Source organism: Lissotriton vulgaris, chromosome 5 (assembly GCF_964263255.1).
Source record: "Lissotriton vulgaris chromosome 5, aLisVul1.2, whole genome shotgun sequence".
Classification (NCBI taxonomy): Eukaryota; Metazoa; Chordata; class Amphibia; order Caudata; family Salamandridae; genus Lissotriton; species Lissotriton vulgaris.
The window spans coordinates 1,322,269,388-1,322,286,365 of NC_141693.1; the positions used below are offsets into that span (position 1 = coordinate 1,322,269,388).

Below are 16,978 nucleotides of genomic sequence, written 5' to 3' on the forward strand. Positions count from 1 at the left end.
GACCACGACGATCGAACCTGCTCCGACTGCCGGGCCCTGACGTCGAAGGCTAGGCGGGAGCGGTCCCGCAAGCGTCTCGAGCTGAGGCAGTCGGCCCGCGCCGCTCCAGGTCCCGGTCCCACGGGAGGTCGAGGGACAGGTCGCGAGGTCGGAGTCATCGAAGCTCCGGAAGTGGACACCGATCGTCTGGTTCCAAGTCCTCAGGTAAGAGGCATGAGAGGTCGGAGCGACGTCATCGATCCTCCGATTCGCCCCGACGCTCGCACGATGCGGCCGGGGGCTCGGGCGACACCGCCCACGCGGCTCCGCGGGAGTCGCAAGCGTCGCCGCCTGCCCCACACCTTCGGGTCCCTGGGCACGGCGCGACGCCGGAGGTACCTCATGGCCATGAGGGCCCTCCCTCCTCAGTCGGTTCCCGTGGCGCCTTCGGGCCGATCGGTTCCGTCTGGAGGTCCTTCCGGGCTTCGGCCCCGACGCCGTCGGGTGCTTCGGCTCCGACGCCGCTGGCGACTTCGGTCTCGGCGCCGCAGGACCTCGCTGGATCCGGTTCAGGATCCGGGACCTCGCCGGTCGACCTTCCGACCTCGCCGGCGCCGTCCCTTCAGGTGTCGCCCCCGGCGGCCAATGTGGTTGCCGCCCCCAATGTTTCCTGCGGTCCTACTCAGGCGCCGGAAGGGCGCCGCTGGGCGCCGATTCCATCGGCCTTTGGGGATTTTTATCTCCACGAGGAGGCCCTGTCTGCTAATCCTGGTTTCCAGAACACAGGTGACGAGGAACATTGGGAGGGGTCCGAGGACCCTCTGGCACAAGATTGCCAGTCGCAGCAGGACTGGACATATGAGCTTGGGGAGGCCAGTGGTATTGACACATCGCCAGACACTGGATTTACATCGCCTCCGACTGTGGCTTCGGAAGTGGGTTCTGCTTACAGCGTAGTGTTGACGAAGGCAGCTAAGGCCTTAAACCTTCAGCTCCCCGTCGCGGCCGTGAGGACTAATCTCCTCACTGAGGTCCTCAAACCGCAGTCAGGCTCCGCGGAGCCCCTGCTGCCGTTCAATGAGGCCTTATGTGACGTTCTTCTGGGCACTTGGTCCAAGCCCGCCACAGGCCCACCTGTGGATAGGAACGTGGCCAGACGCTACCGCCCCGGGCGACCCATGCTTTTTGTCCACCCATCCCACCCCCGAGAGTCTGGTCATCCAGGCCTCAAACTCCCAAACCGCATTCCCGTCGGCCCCGCCCGACAGGGAATCCAAGAGATATGAACAGTTCGGGAAGAAGGTTTTCTCGTCTGTTAGCTTAGGGCTGCGGTCTGTGAACACCGCCTGTCTCTTGGGCCACTACACCCACACTCTGTGGGACACGGTTGCGGAGGTGCTGCCTAGATGCCCGGAGGAGGTCCAGGCTAAACTCGGCCAAGCCCTTGCGGACGGCCGAGATGCAGCACGCTTTTCTATCCGGTGTGGGCTGGATACAACGGACTCACTGGGCAGGGCGATGGCAACGGCTGTGGCGGTTCGACGCCACGCCTGGTTGAGGTCCGCCAACTTCTCTGCCGATGTCCAGGCCACCCTCCTGGACATGCCGTTTGATGGCCGTCGCCTCTTCGGCGACAAGGCAGACCATGCGCTGGAACGTTTCAAGGACTCCAGGGCTACGGCCAAGTCCTTGGGCCTCACGACCCCACGCCAGCAAACGGGTGCCTTTCGCTCCTTTCGTGGCCACGGAAGGGGCGCCCCACCACGTACCGTCAGCCACACACCGCAAAATGTCCAGCAGCGCGGTGGCGGACGTGGGAACCGCCGTGGCGGCGGTCGGGGACCGCGGCGAGGCCAGTCCACACCTCCCTCAGCAGCACCTGCCTCAAAACCTTCCTAGTCCGCGTTTTCAGGCCCATGTGATGCCTGTGGGGGGCAGGGTTCGCCATCACCTCTCCCACTGGCATACAGTCACTTCGGACAGGTGGGTGCTGCAGATTGTCCGAAGGGGCTACTCCCTCCCCTTCGAGGCATCCCCTCCATCCATGCCACCACAATACCACCGTGTGTCGGGGGATCACTTGCAACTTCTGCAAGAGGAGGTCACGGCCCTCTTGGCCAAGAGGGCCATCGAGCGCGTTCTTGGGCCAGAAGTAGGGTGTGGATGTTACTCCCACTACTTTCTGGTGCCCAAGAAGGCCAAAGGGGGCCTACGCCCTATCTTGGACTTGCGAAACGTCAACGGCTTCCTCCGGACGGAGAAGTTCAAGATGCTCACTTTGGCTCAGGTCCTGGCTGCCCTGGACCCGGGAGACTGGATGGTAGCGTTGGACCTGCAGGACGCCTATTTCCACATCCCCGTCCTGCCGGCCCACCGGCGTTACCTGCGGTTCACAGTAGGCCAAGAGCACTTTCAGTTTACCGTGCTCCCCTTCGGCCTTACCAGCGCCCCACGGGTGTTCACGAAGGTGATGGCGGTGGTCGCAGCTCATCTGCGCAGGCAGGGGGTATCAGTCTTCCCCTACCTCGGCGACTGGTTGTTGAAGGCGGGCTCGCCCCAGGCAGTCGTCAGCCACCTCCAGACTACGGCCGACCTCCTGCACCTGCTGGGGTTCTCCATCAATGTGCCGAAGTCACACCTGTGTCCCTCTCAGAAGCTCCTCTTCATCGGAGCGGTTCTCGACTCGGCGCAGTTTCGGGTTTACCCACCCGAGCAGCGGGTTCGGGATATTCAGGCTCTGGTTCCCATCTTCCAGCCGTTATCCCGAGTCTCGGTCAGGTTGACGCTGCGGCTTCTGGGACTGATGGCCTCCTGCATCCTTCTGGTGCGTCATGCCAGGTGGCGGATGCGGGCTCTGCAGGGGGACCTGAAGTTTCAGTGGGCCCAGCATCAGTGCAACCTGTCTGATCATGTCCTGATCTCGGAGGGCACTGCGAGACAACTGCAGTGGTGGCTCACGGACCGCGACTGGGTCAGTGGCAGATCCCTCTCCCTACCCCACCCGTAGTTGTGACGGACGCGTCCCTCCAGGGCTGGGGAGGCCACATGGGAGAGGCGGAGATCAGAGGCCTCTGGTCTCCGGCGGAGTCCCGGCTCCATATCAACCTGCTGGAGCTTCGGGCGATTCGTCTAGCACTGAAAGCATTCCTCCCCTCTGTCCGGGGACGTTTAGTGCAAGTGTTCACCGACAACACCACCGCCATGTGGTACTGTAACAAACAAGGCGGGGTGGGGTCGTGGACCCTTTGCCAAGAGGCTCTGCGCCTATGGCAATGGCTGGAACATCAGGGCGTGACCCTGGTGGTTCAACACCTGGCAGGCTCTCTGAATGCCAGGGCGGACGAACTCAGCCGTCGGTGCATGATGGATCACGAATGGCGTCTGAACTCGGACGTGGCGCAAGGTCTCTTTCAGCAGTGGGGAGAGCCTTGGTTAGATCTATTCGCCACAGAAGAGAACGCGCAATGTCATCAGTTCTGCGCGTTGGAATTTCCAAGGCACTCGCTCGGAGACGCTTTTCGTCGCGAGTGGAGCTGCGGTCTGTTGTACGCCTTTCCGCCTATACCACTTCTGCCCAGAGTGCTGAAGAAGATCAGGCACGACCGGGCCCAGGTTATCCTTGTGGCTCCGGACTGGGCACGAAGATACTGGTATCCCGAGCTACTCAGCATGTCAGTCGATCCCCCGATTCGTCTGCCTCTTCGGGAGGACCTTCTGTCGCAGCAGCAGGGGACGGTCCTGCACCCAAACCTGTCCAGTCTCCACCTACAAGCTTAGAGATTGAGCGGCGGCAGTTGAGGCCATTTGACTTGCCTCCTGAAGTCTGTGATATCATTCTGGCAGCCAGGCGTCCCTCCACAAAGTCGGTATACGCCTGCCGGTGGAACAGATTTGTGGCATGGTGCACAGCAAAGGCTGTGGATCCTCTCTCTGCACCCCTTTCGGAAGTGCTGCTCTTCCTTCTTTCCCTTGCCCAGCAGGGCTCTGCTCTGGGCACTCTTAAAGGGTACCTTTCTGCTCTATCCGCCTTCTTAAGGCTAACTGATCAGCCTTCTTTATTCAAGTCCCCCATTGTAAGTAGATTTCTGAAGGGCATCACACACATGTTCCCTCCTGTTCCCTTCGTGATGCCCCAGTGGGACTTGAATCTTGTTCTCACTTACCTGATGTGTGCTCCCTTTGAGCCACTCCATAACTGTCCTCTCCGTCTTCTCACGTTGAAAACTGCCTTCCTGGTTGCCATCACCTCTGCCAGGAGAGTGAGTGAGCTCCAGGCTCTTTCTTCTTCTCCACCTTTCCTGTCTGTTCATCCTGACAAGGTGGTGTTACGTACACGACCTTCCTTTCTGCCCAAGGTTGTCACGGCCTTCCACATCGGGCAGTCCATCACTTTGCCCACCTTCTTTCCGCCTCCGCATCCCTCGAAAGAGGAAGAGAGGCTCCACCGTCTGGATCCAAAACGTGCGCTCTCCTACTACTTAGATCGCACACGCCAATTCCGGGTGGATGACCAACTCTTTGTTGGTTACGTGGGCGCGAAGAAGGGAAAGGCTGTACACAAGAGGACCATCTCGAGGTGGCTCATCTTGTGTATTCAAGCATGTTACTCCATGGCGAGGAAGGAGCCCCCGGCTGGGCTGCGGGCTCACTCCACTCGGGCCACGGCGACAACTACTGCCCTGGGCCGAGGAGTCCCCTTACAGGACATTTGCCAGGCAGCTACGTGGGCCTCGCTGCACACGTTTGCAAGACACTACTGCCTGGACAGTCAAGTCCGGAGGGATGGCTTCTTTGGCCGTTCCGTCCTCCAGGACTTTCTGGTGTGATACTGGTTCGCAGACCCACCACCGGGGTTGGTATTGCTGGGGTATCTATTCTAAGGTAAGGAATCTATCACTAACGTGTCTCTTTCAGATGCTCAAGTTACTACTTGTGTAACGATATATCTGTAAGAGACATTAGTTAGTGATAGATTCCTTACCGACCCACCCATCCTCCCAGTTCTGCGAACCGATATCTAGGGTTAAGGTCATCCCCTTTCAGGGCCCTAGTTTCATGGCACCAGTGTTAGTTCTATCATGGCTCTGCGTATCTGGCGCGGAAAAGCTGTGTGTCAGAACTGACGTCAGTGCGCATGGGCGCCGTCTAAGTACTCCGACGACGTCATCCCAGCGCTCACGACGACGGACGCGGAGCCGCAGACGACGCCTACCGGCGCGCAGGGGTATTGCTACGCAAAAGTTTCCGGATCCAGTCTGACGCCTGGGGATATTCTAAGGTAAGGAATCTATCACTAACTAATGTCTCTTACAGATATATCGTTACACAAGTAGTAACTTGTGCATTAACATGCAAGAGGGACTCAGACACAACAGCAATGAGGTGTCTAGGGGCATTGCTAGTCTGACCGGTGCTGTAGAGCTGATGATGAATGCACAGACAGCACAAACTGCTGCCCTGGACGTCCCAGAAAGTGAGGAAAGCACCAGTAGGAGCAGCATGACAAACCCCTTGTTGTGGAGACACGGAGGAGCAGCAGGCGCCATGGTGAGCTAATAGCCCAAACGCACAGTGAAGAAAGCCAGCCACTTACATCTGGCACTGGTAGGCATGGCTTTTTCAGTTAATGGGGAATTTACCCAGGACTACCATTATTACATGGATGACATTTGTGTTGCACATTTGTGCTTTTGAATACCTGCGAAGTGCCAAATATTAAACTACGTTGGGTGCATGCTCCACCTGTCTGTGTGTGTTTACTTACTCAAAAGTAGCTCCGTATGATCTCTGCTCTTCTCTGTCTGCCGTCTGTTGGTGGGGCCACTCCTGCTGTGTTTGGGTCAGGCAGTGCATGTTCATCGTCGTGGTCCTCATAGTCACTCAATTCCACTTCTGTGCCTTTCTTAATTGCAAGGTTGTGTAGCATTGCGCAGGTTGAAATTATCTTACAGCAGATTATAGGTGAATATTGCCGTGCACCTCCACTTTTGTGGAGGCAGCGGAACCTTCTTTTCAAGAGGCCAAAGGTGCGCTCCACAATGTTCCTGGTTAATGTGTGCCCTGTTGTATCGCCTCTGGCTGGGGGTTGAAGGGTTGAGGTAGGGTGTCAGGATGAATTGACCGGACGGCATATGTACTATCTCCTATTTGAAAATAGAAAAGGCATTACTCACATGCACACATACACATACATTTGCAATATCTATCAGGGTGTGTCACAGTGTTTTACCTAGCAGGTATCCTTCGCCAAATGACCCCGCTGTCAGGCGTGTGTAGATCCCACTGTTCTGAAAGATGTAGGAGTCGTGGGCACTTCCTGGAAACTTGGCCACAATGTCCGTGATAATGTAGTTTGCATCACAGATTACCTGTACATTTATTGTGTGGGTTGACTTCCTGTTTCTGTAAATGTACTCTGTGGCAGCAGGTGGGCAAATTGGGATGTGGGTGCCAACAATACAGCCGATGATGTTGGGGAAATGTGCTGTTTGATAGAAGTCTGTCTTGGTCCTGAGTAGTTCTGCATCCGTTTCAGGGAAGCTGATGTAATGATGAATTCTCTGCATCATGGCCTCTAGGAACTTCCTAAAGAAATGGGACAGGCAGCTCTGGGACACCCCACCTACCGCAGCAATCACACTCTGGTAACTCCCAGAGGAGAGCAGGGGTATGCTACACAGCACCTTCACATGGGGTGGGATGGCATGTGCCCTTGGGGTTGGGTGCTCCAAAAGTGGGTGCAGGTCCCTGATCAATTCCAGGATGGTTTGGGGGTGTAGCCTGTACCTTTGTAGGATCTCTGCCTCAGTTAGTTGGAATAGGGTGATCCTCTGCCTGTAGACCTGCTCCTCCCTTCTCCAGACCCTCTCTCCTTCTGCCTGTAGCCGTAGGCGCCTCGCTATGACGTAGAATGCCGCCATTCTGGTCAAAGTGTTGCATTTTGGGGCATTTTTTATAGCCTGCACCTGGTTACCACCTGCTTTCAATGCATGGTAAATACAGACTCTTAAGTACCGAATTTCATGGAAATTCGGTATTTTAGAGGTTACCTACATCTCAAAAGTCATTTTTTCAATTTCTTATTTACCGAATCGGTAAATTTACTGATTCGGTAAATTTACCGAATCTTTGCTGAATCAGTAAATTTACCGATTCTGAGCATTTTTTGACCCCCTACATCTCAATATCCAAATACCGGTCGGTAACGGCCGAAATTCGGTATTTGCGGCCGTTACCGACCGGTATTTGTTTACCTACATCTGGCCCCAGATGCCTTGGTGCCTCCAAATCGTGAAGACTGCTTGTTTACTGGTATTTTGCTCTTCTTTTAGCCCCAAAGGTCTGTGTCTATTTGTTGCAGTTGCTCTCTTTAAATCGTCCTCTTACATTTAATAGTCTACTTCTGTCAAGCAAGGTGACCTGTTTCCAATTTCAGAATTATTTGTAATTGGTAGCGTACATTTAAATTTATTTATGTGTTAAATATGGGACTTTTAACTATTGGTTTTAATTAGTGAAATTGAGTACTTCCCAATAAAGGGCTCACGAAGGTAACGGTACCTGGAGTAGCCTTAAAGTGAACAATCAAATGTCTGTATGGGGTTACTCTGTTTTTATTAAATGAGGGTTTCGTTCTTGCGTTGTTTTATTGTCTTTTTTAATGTATACTGCTGAGATGCATTTATGTTTCAAATTGTACTTTTATGATCCTGCTGATCGAAATAACGTTATTATGAAATTGTTTCTCAATTAAGATAACCCTCTTATCCGTGATTTATGTAATGCATAAAGTAGGTACACTCAATGTTAGAAGAACAGTCATATGTGTATGTGAATACTGTTCCATGCATAGCTTATACATGTGTAAATGCTTGTAGTCTTTGATTGTGTGCAGTTATTGATCAGTTGTGCTCACGTTGCTCATGTTTTGTGAATCAACCCTTAAGTTCCTCAGTTTGTCACTCCAATCCCTCCAAAGACTTCAGCTGGTGACTGCCTATCTTTACCTCGCAGGACCTGTGCTTGTGGAGTTGTTGTGCCGAATTATCGAAGAATGTCTAGAGCTGGACCATTTAATCCTGGTGTTAAGGTAAATTTATATTGTAAAAATATAAAGGTGGTTGGGTGGATAAAGAAAGTAAATCCCCCAAACCCCCTTACAAAGGGACAGATGTACAAATGATACAGGCAAAGAGTAGGTCTTATATTCAGCTATTACTCCAAAGTCAGGAGGGGCCACTCTCTTCTTCTAGACAGCTGTTAATAAACGAAAAGTCTTCTGTTAATAGGTGAATTAAAGTGTCTGTAACCGTAGAATAATATTTTACAGTCTGGACGACCAGCCATTGCTTTACTGTGCAAAGGTAGTCACATATGACATCTGTGTTACATTGTATGGTCTGTTTCCTTCCATGGTCTACTTGGAGCTCTGCTCCTATATTGTGGTTAGATGGCATACTGTTTGGTAAAAGGACAATGTTTTTAAATCTCATTGTCTTGGACGGCATATTCACCGCAACCTTTTGTTCAATAATGTTGTTTGGATTTTGTAACTTACAGCACTTAGGCGGTGTTCAGCCAACAATAAAACACTACCCAAAACCCCCCACACTCACCCCTCCTTTCTCACTTTGGTTAAGCCGCATTCTGCCAGTAAACAGAGTGTATCCCATGGGTAAAAAACATGTCCTTTAGATTAATTACAGGAGTGGTCATCTGGGGCCAAGAGGCCTAGAACACATAATCTTGTTGGGCATGTAAGGCCTCTATTATCCTTGTTAAGGTACTGAAGGAACGGGTTCCATAGGTTCATCTCTCAAATGGTCGGTAGTCATCTTGTTGGCTATCTATTGCCATAGTCTCGGCAACCAGAGTTTTTATGTAGAAAATAACTGATTTGCCCCACAGCCCTATTGCTGTTTGTTTTGCCGCAAGAAGGAAATGCTATTCTCTTGCCTCATGTAGAATGTAGTGGGTAAATGCCATCTACAATAAAGCGGACATTGTTTTGTCTGTCCAGTCTATCTCTTGAATTTCTTTTATAATTATATAATAGCGCATAGCTACCTCAGCTGAGGTGTGCCGGCGCTAGTTGCAGACTCGGTAAAAAGAGGGGGAGGGGGGTCAATTAAGACTTGTTGAAAAGCCATTTTTTAAATGTTTTCCTAAAAGCCTGTCCAGAATCCAACATATGGAGGTGGACAGGCATAGCATTCCACAGTTTCGCTGTTTTCAACGCGAAAGAACTGCCACCTATCCTGGCTTTGAAAAAGCAAGGAGCCCACAGAAGTCGCAGGTGGTTTGATCTCAGGGCCCGCTCTTGATGGTATACATGCAATCTCTGCCTGAGATAACCTGGGCCCTGGTCCCTAGTGGCTCTGTAGACCAAAGTGAGTGACTTAAACTCAATCCTCCTGCTAACAGGACGCCAATGCAGTTTCCGCAAATGTGGGGAAATGTGATGGCGAAGCAGCACCTGCCTAATCAGTCTGGCCGCAGCTTTCTGAATTACTTGCAGTCTGCGGACAAGATATGCTTGCTTCCCCGGATAAAGGCCATTTGCATAGTCCAGCTGAGAGGTCGCCAGGGCATGGACCATTGTCTTCCTGCAGTCTTCCAGCAGGAAATGTAAACATTTCCTGAGTGCGCTTAACTTCCAGAAGCACGTGGAAGAGACATCGCGTACCTGCATCTTGAAAGAGAGGTCATTATCAAATTTTAACCCCAGATTTATGGCAGATTCCAGTGGGTTAGGTGGTGGGTTCAGCTCTGAGGGCCACCTCAGACTTGACGAGGAGGATCCGCCAGACTGAAAAACAAGACCTCCGTTTTTTTCGGCATTAGGCTTTAAGCACTTCTCATTCATCCAAGCCGAAATGTTTTTCAGGCATTCCTTAAAGTTGTGAAAGGCCGCCTCCGAGTGTTCTTTGACAGAGACCACCAGCTGTGTTTCGTCAGCATAGGAGATTACCTTCACACCTCATGTCTCCACCAGTGTAGCCAGTGGGGCAAGGTAGACATTGAATAGTAGCAAGCTCAGCGCCGAACCCCGGGGTACCCCGAAAACAAGGGGTTTCTGGGATGAAACAAAAGGACGTAGAAACACCTGTTGCGACCAATTCTGCAGGACAGAAACCAAGACAGAGCTATTCCCTGCACTCCCACTTGTCTCAGTCTCACAAGCAGAATCGGTTGGGCCACAGTATGGAACGCTGCAGATAGGTCAAGTAACGATTTAGAAAAGGGGGTGGTGATGAACAGAGTGTCTGAGTTAAACAGACCACTCTTACCCAGTCCAAAGATCAGGGCTTGATCCATCACCGTTATTTATCTCACTGCCCCATCCCAGCTCAGAACCTGGCTATATGCAAATCAGTCTGTCCCTGGCCCAGTGCATCATGGGAACAGGGCAGACTAAACTACCAAGCCAATTCTTCACCAGAAAGGAGACAAGCTACCGGGGACCGGTTTCTGGCATTTCAGCCTTCTTCGGCCCGGCTTGCTTGAATCCTGATGGAGCAGTGAGAAAGGGACTCATGTCTGAGTATACCCTGCCACACCTATAGTGGCCAAAAACGATTTAGAAAAGGGGGTGGTGATGAACAGAGTGTCTGAGTTAAACAGACCACTCTTACCCAGTCCAAAGATCAGGGCTTGATCCATCACTGTTATTTATCTCACTGCCCCATCCCAGCTCAGAACCTGGCTATATGCAAATCAGTCTGTCCCTGGCCCAGTGCATCATGGGAACAGGGCAGACTAAACTACCAAGCCAATTCTTCACCACAAAGGAGACAAGCTACCGGGGACCGGTTTCTGGCATTTCAGCCTTCTTCGGCCCGGCTTGCTTGAATCCTGATGGAGCAGTGAGAAAGGGACTCATGTCTGAGTATACCCTGCCACACCTATAGTGGCCAAAAACGATTTAGAAAAGGGGGTGGTGATGAACAGAGTGTCTGAGTTAAACAGACCACTCTTACCCAGTCCAAAGATCAGGGCTTGATCCATCACCGTTATTTATCTCACTGCCCCATCCCAGCTCAGAACCTGGCTATATGCAAATCAGTCTGTCCCTGGCCCAGTGCATCATGGGAACAGGGCAGACTAAACTACCAAGCCAATTCTTCACCAGAAAGGAGACAAGCTACCGGGGACCGGTTTCTGGCATTTCAGCCTTCTTCTGCCCGGCTTGCTTGAATCCTGATGGAGCAGTGAGAAAGGGACTCATGTCTGAGTATACCCTGCCACACCTATAGTGGCCAAAAACGATTTAGAAAAGGTCAAGTAACATCAGCATCGCTGAGGCGCCCTGATCCACAGATTCACGTACTGTTTCGTAGACTTCAAGGAGTTCGGTCTCCGTGCTATACCTAGCTCTGAAACCTGATTGCGAGTCATGGAAGTGACTGTTTGTTTCTAGTAAATCTGCCAGTTGCTTCTGGACATCCTTCTCCAGAATTTTTGCCGGCGCTGGCAGTATGAAAATGGGTCTAAAATCCTTATGGTCCGCTGGATCAGCCTCTGGTTTCTTTAATAAAGGAAGCAATAATGCTTGTTTCCAGGCGACTGGGTAAATACCAATTTTCATGGAGGAGCTCCAAATCTGGTTCAGAAACGGATGAAGCCAAGGGGCCAATAATTTGAAGAACCAAGCAGGGCATGGATCTCCCGGTGAGCCCGACTTTCATCTGGACAGCTCCCTGAGTGACTCTTCCAAAGACAGTGTGCGGAATTCTGACCAGGTGCTAGGGGAATCTGAAGTTATACTTTGGGAGGAGGGAGACGCTGGTAGATAGAAGACGGAATAGATCATTTGGATCTTTCCTCAAAGTAGTCTGACAGGCTAGAGCAGAGAGTAGGAGAGGGCGCAACTGTACTATCCAAAGCTGCGGGATTGATAAAACTCTTGACTATTTAAAAAATGTATTTGGTCGAGTTGTCTGATATACAGATTTGGTTAGAAAAATATTCCCTCATCATACTGCGCTTTATCCGATGGAATCCTATCAGAGCCTCTTTATAGATGCATTTAGCAGCTAGATCAAAGGACTTTCTACAGGAACGTTTTCTTTTTTTACAGAGACTTTCTCTGTTCGTAGTTCCGTGGAAAACCAGGGGGCTGAGGGCTTCCGTCTAGAAGAAGTCACCAGCCTGAGAGGGTCGACTGTGTATAAGGCAGAGGTGACCAAGCGATTAAAGGTGGATGCATCACTGTCAGGATCACAAGTCAACTGTGGAATAGATTCTTGGAGTATCGGCCCCATAGCTTCTGGAGTGCCCTTTCTCCAGGTTCTTTTTTTGTCAGTGATCAACAAGTATTTAGTCGGCCTGGATTCTAAACTGAAGCTGAACGGTACCAGAAATGGTCCGGCCAAGTCAGGCGCAAAGGTGTGTCCACTTTAAGGGTAGTGTTGTTAGAAAAAAATAAGTCAAACATATGGCCCGCAGTATGAGTAGGGGTGGTAACCGATTGCAAGAAATTTAATCCCTCTAAGATTTCCATGACCAGTGAAGCCTTGGAACAGTTTTCATCATCCACATGTATGTTGAAGTCGCCAAGCACAGTAAGACTGGCATACTTCAGAGAGTTAAGCAGCAATGTTGCAGAGCTCTGACAATTGGCTAGAACGGGTGTCAAGTCTTTAAACTAACATCCTGGCCACAGAGGAGGAGGATGAGATTCTTACACAGAAGGTCAGAGCCTCAATGTTCCCAACGTGCTCCTCTCTCCTAGGTGAGATCTCCCCACCGTCCCTGAGGATAACTGCCCCACTCCCACCTAACTTGTTGCCCGCCTCATCCCCGCTTAGCGCAACATGATCAGAAAGTCGGCCGGCACCACCATCATCAGGTCAGGATTTGTGCCCTTCCTCAGCCACGATTCTGTAAGTAACATGAGATCCCAGGAGTTTTCTTCCAGGGAGAGCCAGATATCCTCTGCATGTTTAGGCAAAGACCTACAATTAATCAAGCAGGCCCTAATATTAATACTTTTGGCCAAGGGGTATGCAGCGGAGGCAATATTGCCCCTATCCCGCCCTCCATTAACCACTAGCTTAAACGTGCAAGTGCTGCAACAGTACTCCGAGGCGCCGGTCCCCAGGTCTGTCTTGGCCTTACCCGAGCAGGCTGCTTTGTTCATGTACAGTAGCTGGTTCCTGGACCAAGTAATATGAGTCAAGTTAAACATTTGAGCAGCATGTCTGATGTTGGCCACGTTCCAGAAGCAGACGAGCTTGCCTCCGGCACGCCAGCAGAGTGCCCGCTGCTCGCGTCAGCGTTCCGGCTTCCATAAGTATGAGGTTGAGCCGGCAGGTCAAAGACTAGACCGCCGACCCTCAAAATGGTTCCTAGCAGCGTCCCAGGTAGGACGAATACAAATTTCTGTGACAATGAGGCAAGCAGGAGCCCCTCTCCACCCAAAACAGACAGATGAGAGACCTTAAAATTAAAATCAATGTAAAAGCCTTAAAATATTAAAATATAAGCAGCTCTCCTGCACCCTGCAACACGCAGCAGTGCAGGAGACTCACACAAGAAGCGTGGGAGAATAGAAGACCAAATAGTCTTAAATAGTCCTAAATAGTGAAACATTGAGAGAATAGAAGACCAAATAGTCTCATGTTTAGGGCATGACCATAGTAGATGTGGAACAGTGGTCTCCACATCCCTCCAGCAGATCTCAGAGTGTGTCAGATTCATAATGTGCATACTGGTAGTGGTGTAATGCCACCTGTATAATATCTTATGTAGGGGCCCCACCATGTGACTGATACGCAAAGTTTGTGTTGCAGATACATAATTTCCCGTTGTTTTTGACCAAATTGTGTTTCTAAGTATTTTTCTCTGCTAGCTTGATATGAATATTTGTGGCTGTGATTCGGGGGTCTCGTTACGTAAGACGTATTCCCTCAAGACCAATTGTTGGGGTGTTTTAAAAAATTTCACAAATATGGTTAGGGGTTGGATAACTACTCCTTTAATATCCTCATGAGAGACTTGGTGACGGATTTGGTGGTAGTGGTATTGTTCTCTTTCTGGTATCTGTAACATGGATTTAAAATCTTTAATATTCAATCAATCAAGTATTTGTAAAGCTCACTACTCACCCGTGAGGGTCTCAAGGGGGTGGGGAAAGCAGCTGCTGGTCGTACAGCCAGGTCTTGAGAAGTCTCCTGAAGGTTAGCAGGTCCTGGGTCTGCCAAAGGAGGATGGGGAGGGTGTTCCGTGTCTTTGCAGCGAGGTGAGAGAATGATCTACTGCCGCTGGTTGTTCGTCGGATGCGTGGGACGGTGGCGATGGCAAGGTCGGTGGAGCGAAGCTGACGGTTCGAGGTGTAGAAGTCGTTTGTTGAGGTATGCAGGCCCGAGGTTGTGGAATGCTTTGTGTGCGTGAGTGAGGAGTTTGAAGGTGATCCTCTTGTTGATCGGGAGCAAGTGCAGGTCTCTTAGGTGGGTGGTGATGTGGCTGTGGCGAGGGAGTCCGAGGATGAGGCTTGCAGAGGCGTTCTGTATTCGTTGGAGTCTCTTCTGGAGTGTGGTTGTGGTTCCTGCATAGAGGGTGTTGCCATTTTGGTAGAAATCCCTAAGGAAATAGCACTCTCAATCTATCCAGCCCCAGAATAAAATCTGAATTGCTACTACAGGTGTCAAGGAGAAAGAATGGGTTGTGCAGCCTCTGTGTCAGATAATCCCATGTATTTAAGGTGATTGAGTACAAATTAAATATATAGATTGTGGCAGTGTTGGGATTTGCACTGCATCCTTTAAATATGTGTTTTACTCTACTACTTTCCTGTTTGCCTGTTGCTTTTTCCGTATGACCTCTCTTTGATTTTTCTGGATCCATGTAGCAGTGTCACATTCATTCATGAATTATGAACCTTGGCTTGTCTTTCAGGTCTGTCTTCTACCTCTACTGGCAGCTACTACTCATTCCTACAAAGGTTCCATTGTTGGGCTGCGTTGCCCAGTGGTGGTGTTACTTTTCTCTGATTCTCTGGGACTCTAACATGACTCCTTTGTCTCATGAATAAAGTTGAGGAGGATCCCGTTGTAATGATGTGAAAAGCAGGGGCACCAGGACCTGCGCGGAAAGTGGGACAGAGGCGGGCGGAAAGGGAGGAGTCGGGGGACAGGATGGGCAGTGGAAGTATGAAGTGGGAAGAGGGCAGACGCCGAAATAAAGGCGGTGCAATTATTCCCACCGAGTCCGTGCCGTCTATGCCCACCTAGACACTACATCTGGCGACGAGGGGGCCACGGGACCTGCAGTGGTGCAGATCTGCACAGCAACGGTTGGTGTTGCTGCTACGAGCGTCGGATGCCCGGCAGTGGTGGCGTGTTGGACCGCCGGTCTGCCCTCCTACTGTGCCGCTGCGCGAATGTCGCTGCGCGAGTGTCCACGCGTGCTGGGAGCCCACCCCAGGTGATTTGAAGAGTGTCCACGAGCGCTGGGAGCCCACCCCAGCTGAAGTGTGTGCGTGTGGCGCGCTACGGTAAATCGAGTGAGCGTGTGCTGGACTCTCCAGTGCGTCTGCCTGGATCCCTCCCCATGCTGAACTGTCGAGTGAGGCGGCCCGTGAGCGTCTCCCTCACCTGCTGTGCCTTTGGAGCTGCGTGTGGGGTCGGGTGAGTGCCCGCCGACTTTGTGGTCAATCCGGGGGGAGAAGTGCCCCTGGTGCAGGCAGCGGGACCCTAGTCTCGGGAGGAGCGAGACTCTCGCGGCAGCCATCTTGAAGTCAGGCACCTCGTCCAATCCCTTGCCAGGGATCATAGGTGGCCATTTTGAAGTCAGGCTGAGAGCTGAAAAGTCAACAAGCATTGGCAAATGCAACTGGGGAAAAAAGAAGAAGAAAAAAGCAATATATAATTGCGTGCAGAAGTGGCAGTGACTGGTGTGAAGGTGCCAGAAGTCCATAGAAGGTGCCAGAAGTCCATAGAAGTCATATTGTGACCGGCTGAAAAGGGTATCACAGCTGCAAGATGTCCGAATCTCCATCATCGCGCCAACGTCAGGCGACCGTCAACCCCGGTCCCATGAGTGTGCTAGGAGTATCGTTTCTACGCCCCCCCCCTCCGTCCCAGAACCCCTCACTCTTGAATCTGGTGGGGGTATGGGTCTCCGGTGGCAAGAATGGCTGGAGGACTTCACGGATTTCATGAAGGGGTCCCACGTGACCGATGCAGAACAGCAATTGATCGCTCTACGGAATCTAGTAGGCAAAGAAGTTGGTCAGATCATAAAAGAATTGCCGGCGGCGGCTACGTCCTCGTACGCCAATGTCTGCGTGGCGCTCAACCGCAAGATTCTACACAGAAAGAATGTTGATTATGAGCGACACACGTTCAACCTGGCATTGCAAGAGAAAGAGGAACCTATGAGTGTATTCATTACACGTCTGAGACGGTTAGCACAATACTGTGATTTTGATTCTTTCTCCACCGAGGATGGGCTCAGATTGAGAATCATTGAAGGCTCTCTATCAGAATCACTGCGACGAAAACTGCTAAAAAAAAGCTATACACTAGATGAAATTGAGGACATGACGCGAGTGAACGATCAAGCTGATGAGCATGCGAAGAAAATGGAGGCCGGGCGAAGTGAGAAACGCGAGCAAGCTTTCCGACTTCACTCTCGACAGACACATAGACACTCACCAGCGCAAGCTCGCTCCTCCAGATCCAAAAAGCAGCACCATTCCTCAAGTCGTCGACACAAAAGCTCAAGTCGCACCAAGAAGAGATCGGAGCGCCAACTCAAATGTTACTGATGCGGATATGATTTCCCTCATATGGACACGTGCCCGGCACTAGGTCAGAGGTGTCGGAAGTGTGGAATGGACAATCGTTTTGAAAGTGTATCTGGAACTCCCCAGAATAATGATCAACGAGAACACACCAGACAATTTCATCCCTCAAGTAATTGCCATCATGCGAGAGCGGTGCAAGATCGCCGAGATTCGTCCACTGGGTCGTCACATTCCAGCTGTCACTCCCGC

General features: G+C 51.3%; 1 protein-coding gene across 2 annotated transcripts in view; it reads left to right on the forward strand.

The window, feature by feature from the left end:
- The window catches only part of FANCE (FA complementation group E), a 300,305-nt gene that overhangs the window by 229,428 nt on the left and 53,899 nt on the right, over window positions 1-16,978 (forward strand). For both annotated transcript variants that reach the window (XM_086923242.1, XM_086923243.1), the window contains exon 9: window positions 7,993-8,068. In XM_086923242.1, coding sequence (XP_086779368.1) covers window positions 7,993-8,068 — 76 coding nt within the window. The remainder of the gene's footprint in view (window positions 1-7,992; window positions 8,069-16,978) is intronic.